The sequence below is a fragment of the Mus caroli genome, chromosome X (assembly GCF_900094665.2).
Source record: "Mus caroli chromosome X, CAROLI_EIJ_v1.1, whole genome shotgun sequence".
Taxonomy (NCBI): domain Eukaryota; kingdom Metazoa; phylum Chordata; class Mammalia; order Rodentia; family Muridae; genus Mus; species Mus caroli.
The window spans coordinates 144,318,047-144,334,885 of NC_034589.1; the positions used below are offsets into that span (position 1 = coordinate 144,318,047).

The 16,839-nt window shown below is 37.0% G+C and overlaps 1 protein-coding gene across 1 annotated transcript in view; it reads right to left on the reverse strand.

Annotated features, from left to right (window-relative positions):
* The window catches only part of Ptchd1 (patched domain containing 1), a 54,085-nt gene that overhangs the window by 9,515 nt on the left and 27,731 nt on the right, over positions 1-16,839 (reverse strand). Inside the window, exon 2 of the mRNA XM_021153790.1 lies at positions 7,132-7,792. Coding sequence (XP_021009449.1) covers positions 7,132-7,792 — 661 coding nt within the window. The remainder of the gene's footprint in view (positions 1-7,131; positions 7,793-16,839) is intronic.

Genomic DNA, 16,839 nt, shown 5'->3' on the forward strand with positions numbered 1-16,839 from the left:
CATCATAAGTTTGGTGACCAGGGGGTTTGCAGAGGGAATGGGAGTCATGACTTATAATCAAAGTGACAGGTCATAATCTCAGTCTTTTACTGTATCATAGTGAGGATGTCAGGGACCCATTTCATATAGTCAAAGCAGAAATCAAATGACTCACCAAGAGGAACCATTAAATGGTACAACTTATTCTATCACATTTTGAAAACAAAGCTTTTGAAGCATTTTCTTTTCAAAGCAGATTCAAGGTACATTTCTGTTTGTTGTTATACTGCACGTCTACTGTTACATGACTAGGAGCCCATGAGTAGTAACACACACACACACACACACACATACACACATACTTCCAAGTTGTAATTATTCATAAGCAATTACTTTGAGGTGGCACAGGACACAGGATTTTAGTTAAGCCCTAGGTTAAGGAAAGTAAAACTCTTGAGCATTCACACACACAAGTTGTGCCAGGTGTGGGAATCGGAAAGGGAAGCTGCCTTTATTAATTTCATTAGCAATGGACTATGGGGCTATCTGTCCTCTAGTAAAATAAAATACAAAAGAATGTAAACTAATAATTCTTCTTCTTTCCCAAACATTATTTTTGGTATCTGTATATGTAGTGACCTTACAGTGCTTAGAACTAATGAAGAGAAAAAGCAGCAGAGATGATAAATAACACTAATGCTAGAAGAAACTCAGCTGCCTAATCCTACAGTCACTTAGGATGACTTTCAGGCATACTCAACAGATTAAATCTCACTTTTACCCAAGCTCCTTTCTGGGGTATAGCCAAAGCCTTCAGGGTTGTTTATAATCTATCAGGGCAGGAATTCACTAGCAAATAGTTGAGAGTTAACTCTAACCAGTAGAAATGCTTCTAGAAATCTGCTCATAAAGTGACTCATGTTTTAAAGTTATTTAATTTTTTTTAATGAGACCTGCGAGATTTGTTTTTGCTTGCTTGCTGTGTTAATGACTAATCATAGGAATTGATCTACTCTGTACTTCTGGAATTTTGTGTTTAGGTTTTCCTTGGTCCTATATTTCCTTATCTTCCCCAAAGCTCACAGACACAGCATGGAAACTGACTGCTGCCTTTGGATGCTCCTTAGGCTTTTTCAGGTTTTAATGCCTTCCCTACTAGCAGGGATGTCTTCAGCTTTGGCACCATGAGGAATTGTTGAGGAAAGTTACAATAAGATGGCTTACTGGTAGATCATCTTTAAGTTTCAGTATGAAAATGTGTAATATCAAGAGAAAGTGAAGTCACCTATAATGCACCTGTAACAAATTTCATATATTGAAACAAACAAGTATATTCATCTAAAAATGCCATAGATTACAAACTACTTAAAATATACTTTACTCTATCAAGTTTCATGATATAGCCCATGTTTATAAAATACTTTTCTTTGATAACATCTGCATAAATTTATGATGTTTCTTGTACTAAGAAAGAAATGTCAAGAATAGATATTTCTGGATTAAGTAACGTCTATTATTTAGAAAAGAGTTCATTAATGGGGTTACATTTAAACTTTGTCAGTTATAAACATTTACTTAGAAATATGAAATGTTTGGTTTATCCTTGCCTGTTGTGTCTCACAGTTAAGAGTAAAAGTGTACTCTACTTAAGTAAAGACAGATGCTTATATCTGGGAAGGATATATGCATCTTTGCATTTCTACTATAGGCTTTACATATACTAAATAATATACATATTCCAATAACAACATAGGGTTTGAAACTGAGAAATAGTTGTCCTTTGCTAGACAATTGCATTTGAAAGTTCAGTAAATTATTTTGATAATAGAGTTTTATTTAAAGATATTTATGTTTTATATGTAAGTATATTAGAATGTTTATATATGTAAAACTAGTATATAAATGTGTGTGTATGTATGTATGTATATATATATATATATATATATATATATATATATATATATATTATCCATGATATATGCTATGCCATTGTGTAATATCTTTTCTTTTTTGATTTTATTTTTTATTTATTTGTTTCTATTGGTTATTTTATTTATTTACATTTTAAATGTTATCCCCCTTCCTGGTTTCCCCTCCACAACCCCCCTACCCCATGCCCTCCTGCTTCTATGAGGGTGCCCCCGTATTCACCCTCATGGCCCTAGCATTCCCTTAAGTTGGAGCATCAAGCCTTCACAGGACTAACAGCCTCCCCTCCCACTGATTCCAGATAAGGCAATTTTCTGCTACATAGGCAGCTGGAGCCATGGGGCCCTCTGTGCGTACTCTTTGGTTGGTGGTTTAGTCCTTGGGAGCTCTGGGGGTCTGGTTGGTTGGTACTGTTGTTTTTCCTATGGGGTTGCAAACCCCTTTAGCTCCTTCAGCTCCTCCCCTAACTCCTCTACTGAGGTCCCCATTCTCCGTCCCATGCTTGGCTTCAAGCATCTGTATCTGTATTGGTCAGGCTCTGGCAGAGTCTCTCAGGAGACAACATGAAGCTATATATCATGTATATGTTATACATATATTTATGGTACATCATATTCAGGCATATTTTATATACTTATATATATAATTTTTAACTAATACAGAGAGCTATATCTTTGTTTAACATTAAAAATATGCACTGTTAAGCTATATTAATGTTAGTTCTAATATATATAACATGAAGTAATTCTAAACTATAAATGATATCTGCTATAGCTAATGCTGTCTATAATATATTATGACCACAAATTACACCTTCATATATGTATAGGGTAAGCAGGAGGCTGATGAGGAATTTATTTAGCAGTGATGCAGAGAAATGGTACTGCTGATATATTGATCAATGCAAAGAAGATTATAGAAAGCTATCTACAGTTTGATCTCAGTTAATAATGTAGTAAAGTTTAAGTAAACAGTAAGATTTCTTTCACAAGGACTATGAAACTACAAGGTCTGATTAGGTGAGTCATATAACAGCTGTGTGCTCCACTGGTTAGTTCAGAAGAGGGCACCATGGACTTGACATTTGATCTCTTCAAAATTGAAGAGTATTTTTCATCTCATTTCATCCCCAGTGCTGTGGAACATCAACAAAGGCAAAGTGACCCTTGTAAGTTAAAATGCCACGCAGAAAGTGATATCCAAACTCTCTTTCATAATCACTTCAATTATTCCCTTTATGTGTATGAAATGTATATGAGAAACAAGCTTCCCACATGCATAAGGAATAAAACATTCCTTCTGTTCTTTCTATATTCTCCAACATACTCTTGCTTTCTTGACTTATGTTTGATAAACAGAGCTTCATAAATAAATAATACAGTTGTAAGGAGAATTTCCTCATACAAAACAGATGCTAATTTCTTAAATCATACTCAACTAGACAACAATGATACAAAACCTCATTCCTTAGATGACACGTTATAATAGATTTAAAAGATGCTTATAAATATTAATACCTCACTACCTGACATTAATATAGCCAAGTAAATTCTTCTCTAAATTCTGGCAACTAAAAACGACAATAAACATTTATAATACTGTAGACCTTTGAGGATTTCAGCTCTAGATAAACTACCCTGACTCATCTGGATAGAGGTTTTGGCAGAATTGAAAGTGTCTAATATGCAGGCACTGATGAAAAACATTCTAAATCATGAGGTATTTATGCTTACATCATTGCCAAGCTGATTCATCTGTGTAGGATATATTTTTTTTTTTTTTTGCCAGAGATATCATGTATCATTTTAGCTAGAAACACAAAATCAAATCCCATTATGACTTCTCAGGGTTTATTCAAATACTTTCCTCTTGTGGAATTTTGTCAGGTTAACCTTACTGCTTACCACATGTAGTCTTAAATCTTTTCATTGCAATCAATTCTCATTTTGGCATTTTGCTGGATCTGACCTTATGTGATTGGGGTTACACTAAGAATGTTGAATTTGAAATTTATAATACTTGTCACATTGTGGTTATTATTAATAACCAAGGATATTTCTGAATTAAATATTTTATAAATATTTTTATAAAAAATTTATAAATATTCAAACCTGATTTTACTAAGTACAATGAACTGAAAATATTCACAACATCTTGAAATTGATTGTATAAAATAAAATTAAGTAGAATCTTTAATAATTCCACCAAACCTACCTTGTACTTTTAAAGATACTTTAAATGTGCATTCTAAGTAACTATAATGAATATTTATTTAAAAACACCAAAATGTTTCTAAATAAATTTCATCTCTCTCTCTCTCTCTCTCTATATATATATATATATATATATATATATATATATATATATGTCTTGATTTGTTATAGTTTTATATGACAAACTAAATCATGAAGTTTTTAAAATAACATGATTAGGTTAAGTTTAAATAAGCATTTGATATTATGGACAACAAATTATCAGACACCTAATTGATATGTAGCATAAACTCCTAGCACCACATTTCTTCTTGGTCTTTTGAAATATTTACCGCTATTTTAGGACGAGTCATCAATAAACAGAACTAAACAATGGCTTTGAATACATTCATAAATCTGCTCTTGCTTATATTTCATTTCACAGTCCTACTCTAAGGATTATCTGAGAATTCCAGAAGGACAAGCATCCTAAATACAGGCATTGTTAGCTTTATGAGCATGTTAAACACCAATTACATCATGCAAAATCTTTATTGCAAATGAGCCTTAGCTACTAAAATATTTAGCTTCCGTTCATGCTGTGATCAAGTAATGTGAGAATCATACAGGCTGACGATGTATGGAAAGATTGCATGCTGACTTTCAGCAGGAAAAGCCTTGATCAAACCAATGCACGTAACATTCCTCATAAATCTCAAACAATTCTGGGAGTACTGGATACTTGGTGTGCTTGTTCTTTTTTACTGAAAATACCTGTTTGTTTACTTTTGTGGTTATTGTTCTGTTTTCTGAATTAAATCCTGAGTTAAAGTTCAATGATGCTTGGTCTCTGGGTAGTTGTGGAGCTACTTAGTTTCTGGACTCACTTTTAAAACACTGCTATCTAATGGCACTGTCCTACCCTAACATCGTTCACATCCCTCCTGTTCCAATACTGTCTGACATATTTTTTGGTGTTTTAAAATATATATTCGTTATATTTACTTTGAATGCACATTTAAAGTATCTTTAAAGGAACAAGGTATGTACAATCAGCTTCAAGAAGTTGTGAATATTTTTAGTTCATTGTACATAGTAAAATTTGAATATTGTTCCTTGAAGATTAATTCTAATCAGCTTTAAATACTGTAATTTTATGTTCCTTATTTATTATTAATTTTGAGAAGCTTTAAATATTGTAATGCTCTGTGATCATTGGTAATGAGTTGGAGTGGCAGAAAGCCAAACTTGCATTCCTTTTTCCTAGCTCGCACATCGCTTTTTCCTCACCTTAAGAATCTATCTCGATTCAGTTCTCAACCAATTTCTTATTCTTGTTTATCTTCTGCTTGCAAAAGCAACAACAGAAACACTATTTTTAAAATGAAAAGTTAAAAAAAAAATCCAAGCAGTCAAGCATGTGACTAATCATGAGCAACACATCTTAATTTAAACTTTGACTCAACTCTCCGAGGAAGTTACTAATACTTAGTCTTCCCCACTCTTTGAGGAACTGCCTTGGATTCCACAATTGACCTACAGAGTTCTGGAGTCAGTTTTAAAGGGAGTGATTGTGTTGCCTTCTTATCAGACTGAATGCAGAAGGTAGTACAGCAGCTTCCTTCTCTATTGTTTTCAACACTGACAACTAAATTGGTCCAGCACATTCTCAGACTGCTTAGTCTCTCCACAGTGCCCTGCATTCTATAAAAGCAACTGGTATATGTGTATTGACTAGGTCTCAATTCCCACAGGTCACAAAGCATTGAGGGCAGAATGTAGCTCCACCAACCCTGCTTATCATTAAACTGTGTAATTCGTCTGAGATATTTTAAGAAAATTCTGTGTTATTTTTAAAAACTGATAATCTAAACATGGCACAAATCATACTAATAAAATAAATTATGATGATGCCCCAGTCAACAACAAGAACAATCCCATAACTGCTTTGTAACATTGGTATCTGATTCCAAGTGACAGTTTAATAATTTTGCTAGAGAAATTGATGAGAAGTTGTGACAGAAAGTGGGGGTGGGAAGATAGAAAGCTAACCTAACTTCATTGAATCTTTGGCTCACAGGAACCTTTACCACCTAGTGTACTTCACATGTCATCTTCAATGGCATGAATATTCTGACTTTTTTTTTATCTTTTGAGGAATCACTGCTGCTCTTCCCTAATTAAAAACTTGGGAAAAACCACTTGGCCACCAAGATTAACATAAAAGATACCTTTCTACTGATATTTCACAGGATACTTTCCAAGTTTCTGTTTACTTATCACATCCTTTGGTGTGATGCTCACATCTACTCTAGTCATTAATAGAGAAAGCAAGCAAGGTAGCCTAACCCACTTGCCCTCCCATTTGCAATTTTAAAACTTCCCAGGGCTTTTCACCAGAAAGTCACCTGGTGGAGTTTCTATAGCTACAGAAGGAAAGTGCTGAGGAGTTAGCTATGCAGGGGAGCAGCCCTCAGTGAATCTCACACAGGACTTTGGTGTAAACCATCCAGCTTCCTCAGCCTTCACAGAGTACCTTTCTGAGTGATCTACTCAGTCTTCTAAAAGTCTGGAGGGGAATTGGAGTACCCACTACCAGTATGCAAAGCAGTACCCTAACACACTTTGGGCTGCTTGCCTTCCCACCTCACATCTTCAACCCCATACTGGTGCTACTAGAGTTCTCCTAAATAAACTCCTTGTCTATACATTCCCTACTCAGGTCTACTTTTGATAAAAAATACACCCTAAAACACTGGGGGACAGACAAGATTGATATCTGCCAAATACTACACAGCTCCTAAATGTAGAAACACAGCTGGAGCCAAAGCCTTTGGCTTTCTGATATATGTACCAGGTTGTGTTGATCCTTGGTAATAACCAGTACTTGGTATAACTGGTTCAACCCCCTTCACACTATAGTGAAACAAAATTGTCAAATGGCTTTTTGAGAAAGCTAGTTACTATTATCAATACAAGTTAAACAAGCAAACAAATAAGAAAACCAAGGAAAATGAATGGCAGTACTTACCTAGCATGACGAAAGGGACTCCCAGGAAGGTGGAGTTGTATTTTCCACCAGTAAGATTGATGATTCCGGCTGCAGTGAGAGTGGCTAGGCTTATGGTCACCAACCCAAGTAGGCCTAACCAGGGTTTGCTGCGGACACAGTCCTGCATAGAGCAGCACAGAATAGCCATGGTGACTACCAGGATCAGGCTGGTGACCAGGTAACGTTCTGATACACGGCTGGTCTTCTGGAAATCTTCCCTCAGTGATGAGGATGTGTACGGGTATATTTTGACTTTGCTGTTGGATTTCTGGAATAGTTTGACAGTGTCACAGAAGCTGGACTCCCACCTCTCAGCTACCATGTCATTGAGACTGTTGATTGATTGCAGATAGTAGGTAAGCTGAATGGCCTCTGCAGATTTCACCCGATCCTTGCTGTGCACAGTGACACCTCCGAGTTGGTGCCCATTATAGACAGCCCTTCCATCTTTTAAGTGAGTGATCGGATATGTGATAGCAAAATTGGTCCGATTGGTGGCCCGAGCATTCTTTAGCTCTTCCAGGACGTGTACTATGTCATCCACAATGCAAGTCTTATCATTATTCAGGACACATATGTGGGCAAATGTATAGTTAAATCCAGGCCTTGGAACCTGGATCTTGGTCACTGCAGTATGCAACTATGGGGGAGAAAAACAAAGGTTAGATTTTTAATGGACAAATAGATATTAATAAGTAATATTAGCTCTTGAAATGAAAAAAATTCTTTTGGGGAAAAGGAAAGGCAGAGAGTTTAAAATGTTTTTCCCATAGTTCACAAATGCATAGTAGGGCTGTAAGACATACGTTGGATCAGTAGTTTTCATAGTATGTGGCGTCCAGGCTAGCAGCATCAAACCAACAGCTTGTGAGAAATGCAAATTTTTAGGCCCCATTCCAGAACTGAGAAATCACCTTCGCTGTAGTACAACCTATATAGACTTTCTGGGGAATTCTGATGGTGCTAACAGCTTAATAATCTTATATAATTACTCTCTACTATAAAAGCCAAAGAGTTTACCCTGATAGCTGTGCTGGATAATTTTATGTCAACTTGACACAAATGAGGGTTACCAAAGAGGAGAAGGCCTCAATTGAGAGAATGCCTCAATAAGATGGGACTGTAGGCAGGCCTAGAGGGCATTTTCTTAATTAGTGATGATTAATTACCCAGCATATTGTAGGTGGTACCATCCCTGGGCTGGTGGTCTAGGGTTCTGTAAGAAAGCAGTCTGAGCAGGCCATGAGGAGCAAGTCACAAGGAGCAATCCACTAAGCAGTATCTCTCCAAAGCCTCTGCATCAGCTCCTGCCTCATGATTCCAGCCCTACTTGAGGTACTACCCTGACTTCTTTCTGACGAACAGTGATGTTGAAGCATAAGCTAAATAAACCTTTGCCTCCCCAAGTTGCTTCAGTTATGGTGTTTTAGATAGGAACGTCACTAAATGATAAGACTCTAGTTGATAAAAATTGAAATTGCACTAAGGGGGCACAATGCCATTTCTATACACTTTAAGGACTGGAGTGTGCTCAGTGATAGAGTACTTGCCCACTATGTGCAAGACACTGGTTTCTAACCCCAGTATGTCAAGAATTATTCTACACACCTTGACTAGTGTCAGATAGTAGTTGTGTCAACACACTTTACACTTTCCATCAAAGTGCATGAGAAAATAACACCTACTCCTCCATGCCAAGTACAGACCTAGGCATTGGCACAGATTAGCTGATCTAGAACTTAAAATAGATTCCAAAGTACATATGAACACTAGCCTTAACTTACAGGGGAGGCAACTGAGACACAGAGAACTTAAATCATTTTTCCAAGATAAGAGGAAGAATTAGGTTATACCTAGCAATCTGAACGGGGCCTGTGTATTTAAGCTCTTATCATATATATTTCTAGGTGCCAGAGCTTCAGTGAGGTTTCCTGCAAGCCGATTTCTGAATTTGTGCTTTTATTATCCAACTGCTAAAATTCACATGTAAGTGTTTATAGAATCGAAATATCTGAAGTGGGAAAACAGGCAGTATATTTGTAAAGGGATTAAATGAACTAGTACTGTGGTCCAGGATATCATGCTTTACCTCCTCCCAACAATTCCATTTATAATGAGAATATCAAAGCTCATGAGAGGCTTGTCAATAGGGTTCATTGGTATCTTAGAATTACATCATCTTACTGTTTTAACTATATATACATGGACCTCTAGCTAACTGCCTCAACTCTTTAGGCAGTTATTATTATGGTAGCTTTGTCTTACCTCTGTAAATGTGGCTGAACTGCAAAATGAGGCTAGTAGGAGACATGTGTTTGGGTGTTAAATAAACAAATGTATCTATGGCTTTGCCTAACAAAGAATGAACTCTCCCACGAGTGTCTGCATTGTCCTGCTATATCTTCTCTCAATCTGTTCTAAATGGGTTGTTGGTTAAGATGTTTTGCTGTGCATGCATGTGTCTGACTGAGTGGGATAGTAGGCTTTTCTGAAAATGTCTGAGAAGCACCAGCTGTTAAAGTACTTTACTTAGCCCACAGATGGAGTTGTTCATCTTAAATCCCAGTGTCCCCTTCCCATGCATCTCTTCATGAACACCAGCCCTTAGGTTCAGAAAATGTTACTGTATTATGTCTAGCTAAAATATTTTCATTTCTTTCACATACACATACAATCTTTCAGATATACCTAGGAGACCATTTTTACAGTTTGAACCATATGCTAAATTTTTGTCTTAGCATTTTGGAATTAATTGCCAAAAAAAGTCTTTCAGTGGTTTTAAGCTCTGCAAGTATCTTTCTGTCCACTCTTGTCTTAGTACAGGCTAGCAAGTCTTGATTAGGATCATTCCTAGTCACCAGAAGTTCCAAATTTAAAAGGTTATTTTGGAGAAGAAAAAAATGAAGAAGAATGTAAAGATGAGAGAATTTTGGCAAGAGGTAAAGACTTTAGGGGAAAGATTCAGAATAGACTAGAGGAGTGGTATTGAAAGCATGAATATATATAATATTTAGTGCAGTGTTTGTTCCCATAAGCAGTGTAAAAAACCTTTCTTAGAATGATTAGTAAATATTTAAAGAGAAAAAGACTGCTATAAAAGATGGTGTTAAAGATGGGCTAAAGATGGGTTAAAGATGGGCTGAACCCAATTACAGTAGGGGATGTTTTTCCATCCTTTCTCTACAGTAACCAGGCCCTGCTTGTTGAGGAGGTAAAAGCTATTTAGTGATCTGCCAACTTTGCAGTTCTACTGCTAAGACCTCTGGGATTATACATGGAAGGAGTCAGGCAGTATATTAACCATTGTCCTACTAAACAATTGCTGAGAGTATTAGAAAATGGGAAGGAACCTTACTGAAGTTAGAGATGGAGGATTTCTTAAGTCAGCAGTAGAGATGTTGTGAGATGTAGTTGCCTTGCATTTCTGATGGGGTGGTGGGTAGTGCATGTATCACTCTTGTTTCTGAGTAGTAGTGTGACACAGAATGAATGACAAGGTAGCTGAGTGGTGCCAGGCCACTCACCTGGTAGGAAACACTGAAAGTCAAATTGTACTGTGGAATAAGAGGTGAGAAGACCTGAAAGTTGAAGCTCCTCTTTGTGTATTTTAAAACAACCCAGGTTTCATAGTTGTTTCTAAGAAGTACATATGAAATATAAACACGATTCACTCTTGGACACTCACAGAGTTATGGTCAGATATCTTGCACATAATACTTAGATATCTACATATATGTGTGGCCTTAGGATGTTCTGATTTACTTTCCTGAAGGAGCCCCAATGAGAGAAGTAGAACCCTGGCATTCTAAGTTGTGGTAAAATATATATTTGCAAGATTTTGTGAAAAAGGAAAAGGCAAAGAATGGAAGCTATGCCTCAGCTATTCTATAATATAAACAGCAGCAACCCACAAGAGTGTAGTAATAAATTATTTTAGATGCTTTCAGAGAAGGGGAGAGAAAACAAGACAAATTAATAGACTTGGCCCTTAACATAGTCTGAATCTGTCACATTGGTCAGTGGAAATTCTGTGTTTGTACGACTTTTATATGACTATGTATAGATGCCATTAAGCCAACACACACTCAATAAGTACTCATAAACAGTACACATCAAATATACTGTGTTATCAGTAATACGGTAATTATCATGAATTTAGTATGCATGCATTCATGCATGTAAAATAACAGGGAATACAGTGTACAAAACAATGAGATTTTAACAATAAACAATACCAAGTGTTTTGTATTAGTAAAGCCTAAGCCTCTTTAAATCTTAGCAGGAGTTAAACCTCATCTTTAGACATCAATATCACATGACAATATGAACAAATAATAAAGGGGTGGGCTCTGACTTCATACTTTTTCTATTCTTCCTACAGTAGCTGAAGTTGCCAGATAAAGGTTTGCCGGGTTACTTAGCATTTCTCTTGCATCCTGGAGATCCTAGGGTTGTCATTCTACTTCTTTATGTCCAAGGCTTCAGATAGAATAGTCTCAATAATAAAATGGGTATTGACTTAGCTGATTCTTTTATTGTTATTATTATTATTGTTGTTGTTGTTGAACATAGATTCTTCTGTCATACAATATGTCCTGACCATAGTTTTCCTCTCTCCACTCCTCCCAGCTCACACCCTTGTCCCCTCTCCCCACACCCACTCCCTCTGTTTCCTCCTCAGAAAAGAGTCTGCCTCCAGAAGACAATAACCAAACACAACAAAACAAAACCCAATAAGACAAGGCAAAAGCCCTCCTACCTGGATAAATACAAGGCAACCCTATAGGATGAAAAAGAGTCCCAAGAGTATGCAAAAGAGCAGAGATACACCTGTTCCCACTGTTAGGAGTCTCATAAAACACCAAGTCAATAGCCATAACATATATGCAGAGGATCTGGTGTGGATTCTTAAGAATCCACCATTGTATTTGTAATGTCATATTATTCTAAGATAAATGGTATCTGTAAACTGTATAATCAGATACTAGGTGAAAGAAAGTTAACATGATAAATGACAATTTGCGATTTATTAGAGCTACTTGAGGCACTATTTCCAACACTCTGACGTTCCTTTTAAGGTAATGACAGATCTGAAACTAGATGAAATGCAGAAAGAAAACAGGGCAAAGGAAATGGATATACTTAAAAGATTCTCTTCTCTGAGTGATTTTTCATTCTGAGGAAGCACTGGCCTTTCTAATCCCCTTCTGCCAGAGCCTGGGACAAAGCCAGGATGGACTGCCGGTCGCCACAGGCCAGTGTCTCATTTCCTTTCTGCTTTTCCTTGGCACATTTGCATTTTCCTCAGAAGACAGCAGGGACACCTTGTAGAGGAGGGTAGAGAAGGGATGTAGAAGGAGGGAACTATCTGCTCCTGACGGCTGGTTACCATAGGAAAAATATCTGTGCAATACAAGGTAATAATCTGATGCAATCTCTTTAGTTTTTGGGGAGTGTGCTATAAAGGGAATGAAGGGAGAGGACAGGATGTTGACCTTGACCACACAGGGCCTTTAACATGCTTTGGGAATACCTTCAAACAATCACACAACATTTCAACTATGAGGAAAGATTTGAAGAAGATGTGTATTCTCTGGTTTCTGGCAGGATGCAATTCAAGTCACGACCTCCCCTGCCTGGGACTTTGCACAGCATCCCATTTCTCTGCTGCCTTCTTTTCCTTGTCCCCACCCTATTTTCTGCTGCTACTGAAGAAAAAACTGAAGACACTTTAAAAAAAAGAGGAGGGATTGTTGGTTTGTTTTGCTTGCCCTCAAATATTACCTTCCACATCACACTAAATCAAATTCACTTAGAAATACTTTCAAGGGACAGGCTGTTCTTTGCCCCCCTACATGGTTTGTGCACTGAATGCCTCCAAATTTCATGTCTCCTATTTCTATGAGTATTGTTCCTGTTACAGCTATTAAACAATTCCCATTACCAAATCCCCACCCCATATCTTCTACACTGAATCCCTCCAAGTTTTAGGTCTTAATTAGGTTCTATATTCTACTGCTGTAGGTGGACAGGTAGCAACTAGTAAGATATCCTTACCCAAGTCAAATAAAAACACCTTGAAGTGGATAGATCTGGTCTCTGCAGTTCATAAATTACACTAGCTCACTTTGTGTTACGTTCCGTCTTTGCATGATCTCACTCTCACCCACTCTCTTTCCTCTTCTTTTAATAGCCATGCATTACATCAGAACAGCAGAAGTCCAAAGTTGGGGACTGTTACCGTGATTCATTTGTAGAGCAGCCAAAAGCAAGTTAGTCATCCCTTAATAAGTGAACAGAAATAATCATTCTGCCTTTGAAACATTACATTTTTCAAAGGACTCCAAATTTAAGCTGTGGATGAAGCCAAACAAGTGACTATCTAGTCACACATTTCCCTTTACACATGCATGCCTGGAATCACGCATGTCTGTTATCAACTGTTTGTTGTCTCTATCAATAGGGCAACGGCTATATAGGTCTGCAAGAGTCCATCATGCCTGTTTTGATCCTTATTTCACAGGGGTAAATTCCCAGATCTTGGGTGTTGGCATTGAAAATCAACCTGAACCACCCCATTTTGTAATTTCCCAAATAAGCTAAGTTTGTCTTCTATAACTTGGCTGGGAAAATAGATCTGCTTTCAATGTAAAATTACTGAAGCTGATATTTGATAAACAAACCAAATAAAAATGGTCTTGGTGAAGGGGAAAAACAATTGCAGGATACTGTTGCAGCTTTTGCCTGATTTCACATTGATCTGGATAAGAAAGATAATATAATGTAATTACTTCCATAATCTTGGAGAAATTTTCACTTAGTTAATTAAAATATCCTGATATCTGAAGATTCCTAGAAATCTGTGAAGTTAAACATTCTAATCAAAGCTACTATTTCTCTTTCCCTTATGTCCTCACTTTGCTTTCATGGGCAAGCTTAAATGCTTGCTGAGCAAGTTCATGGGTAATGAATCTTGTTTAATAGCTTGAACAGGAGCAATACACATAGAAATAGGAGAATGCTGAACCTGGTTGGCCAAATGGCAACGGAGTCAAATGCACAGAACCTGCGACAATTGTTTTTTGATTTAGGAAGAAGATCACAGCCAATCATGCAAGAGAAGTAAAATCAAGAAGCCAAGGGCATTCAGGTCTAGAGAATGTAGACCTGAGTAGGAAGCATAGTACATTAGGAGTCAGATGGCTTTGGTTTCTGATTTTTCTGGTAATTTAAAATGAAGAAAATTGAACCTATTAAAAAATGCCACCTTCCTTAGGGGTTTCCTATCATGTTCAGAATAAAACCTCAAGTTCTGACTAGGAAGAACTACATGGAGCTTTGTCCTTGCTGACTTTTCTACATTCGTATTTTGCTGTATTCCTACTGCTTAATTCTTGGCTCTCACTGGAATGAACTTCTGGGACCCACTAGACCAGTGGGCTCATTTCCTTCACTTCCCTTTAATCATATGCCCTGATAACACATTCTATTTAAAACAAACAAACAACCAAACAAAAACAAACATCACCACCAATATCTTATTTTAATTTCATTCTAGCACCAATTATAATATCCCACTGTATCTTTGTTTCAAAATTCTGCTATCTCCAAGGGAATACAAATTCTGCCATGCTTCAGTACCTGTATTTTTGGTTTACTACTACATTGTCTTTTCTCAGAATGCTGCCTGGAGCATGTACTGCATAGATGTGAAAAAAAGTACATGGAGGAATCTGGGGACTGAATGAATGTGCAAGTGTGTGTGTGTGTGTGTGTGTGTGTGTGTGTGCGTGCGTGTGTGTGTACTTGTGTGGAGGCCAGAGGTTAAGCTCAGGTGTTATTTCTCAGCAGTCATCTGCCTATTTTTTTGAGACAGGTTCTCATTATATTTCTTTAACTGGCCTGGAACTCACAGAGATTTGCCTGATTCTTCCTCTTAAGTACTAAGAATAAAGGTCATCATGTCTTTTCAAACAAAATCTATTGCTAGATGTCCTGATGTATGATCAGGAGGCAGAGTCAGATAGATCTCTGTGAATTATTATGAGGCTAGTCTCCTCTACATAGTAAGTTCTAATACACTCAGAAATATATAGAAATAACGTCTCAAAACAAAACAACCCCCCCTCCCCAAACAACCAAAACCATGCCTTTCATTGGTCTATAGCACATTGAGTAGGCAAGATTCGCTCAAAAAATACAACTTTTGGAAGAACTGTCTCTGCTCTTAACCATCTCTCAAGCCCAGAAAGTACAATTTCTTACAAGTTTGTTAGTACTATATTCCAGGCCAAGCACCTTTTATGTTATCACAATGATCCTTTAAGGGAAGGATTATCTCTTTGTTTCAAATAATGAAGCCAAATTAAATTAGATGCCCAATGTCATTGTCTTTGTTTGGATTCCCAGTGAAGCTTGTTTGGAGGTCAGAGCACTATGCATGTAAGACATTTAGAAGACAATGCTGGATGGCTCTAGGGAAAGAATTACAATGTGGGACTGGGCTTGAACTTCAATGAGTAGTTGTTATTCCCCTCTCCTGTCTTTTTCTCTCTATCAATCTTATGATAATTTGTTTGCAGGAGACAGTATAGTGGTAGTAAGACGGGATTTTAGGGAAAAGGCAGCTATATTAGGAATGATTTTATACACCCATCCATGTAATTGTTTGTTTTACTCCCCAAACAAAAGTAAAGGTGAATACGTTCTGAGTATGAGCCTCTGCATTGCAGCAAAATTCACAATTTTGATAGTTTTAGCTTGTAGGAAAAGATCAAACCATTATATAATCCACAACCATAAAATATTTAAAATTGCAATTAACAACCTACATTTATAGTTTATGAAAAAATGCCTACATCAGATGAGTTCTTTGCCATGTTATATTTCTTCTTGAATGGGCAATAAGGATGAGAACAATGAAACGTAGGCTAATGACTTAATTCACACTGACAACAAACAGCATGTTCTACTATCTGATGACTTGCAAACACCTCTCCTGGATGATGAACTTTGAAACTTATGATGAATTACTGATGGGAAGCATAATGGAGAATCATACCAGATAATACATTTTCTTTAAGAAATAATTTTTCTCTCAAGGTGCTCACATAAAGTAAATACTCTTAAAACTTAAAAGAGTGTCTTAGCTGTTGCTTTCATTTTTTGACCTGGCAACAAATGACAAAGGCTAAAATTATTTCTGTGACTCAGCCTGCAAAGGCCTTGGCTCTTCTAAGATGTGTTGATATTGGTGGCATAGTGTCTTGGGGGAGACATGCTATCTGGGTCCAAACCTCAGTATTGGCATCGGTGCATACGTGCCTCAGTTCTTCATCTGTAAAATGGGCATGATGATGGTGATGAAACCTACCTCATTAGGATTGTTAGAGAATATGCTAAAAATCAAATGTCATTTTTCACCAGTTGCTGAGACAAGAATGCAATTCTAAAAATGTCTGAGAGCAAAAACAAAATGAATCTGTACCTTCTATTTTACCTTGCTGCTACCATTTTCCCTTTAAATGAAGGGGATATTTTCAGTTGCTCCTGAAAAGAGTACCCAATGAAATTAAATTTCTGTCAGTGGATTAGGGGGTGTCTTAGTCAGGGTTTCTATTCCTGCACAAACATCATGACCAAGAAGCAAGTTGGGGAGGAAAGGGTTTATTCAGCTTACACTTCCAT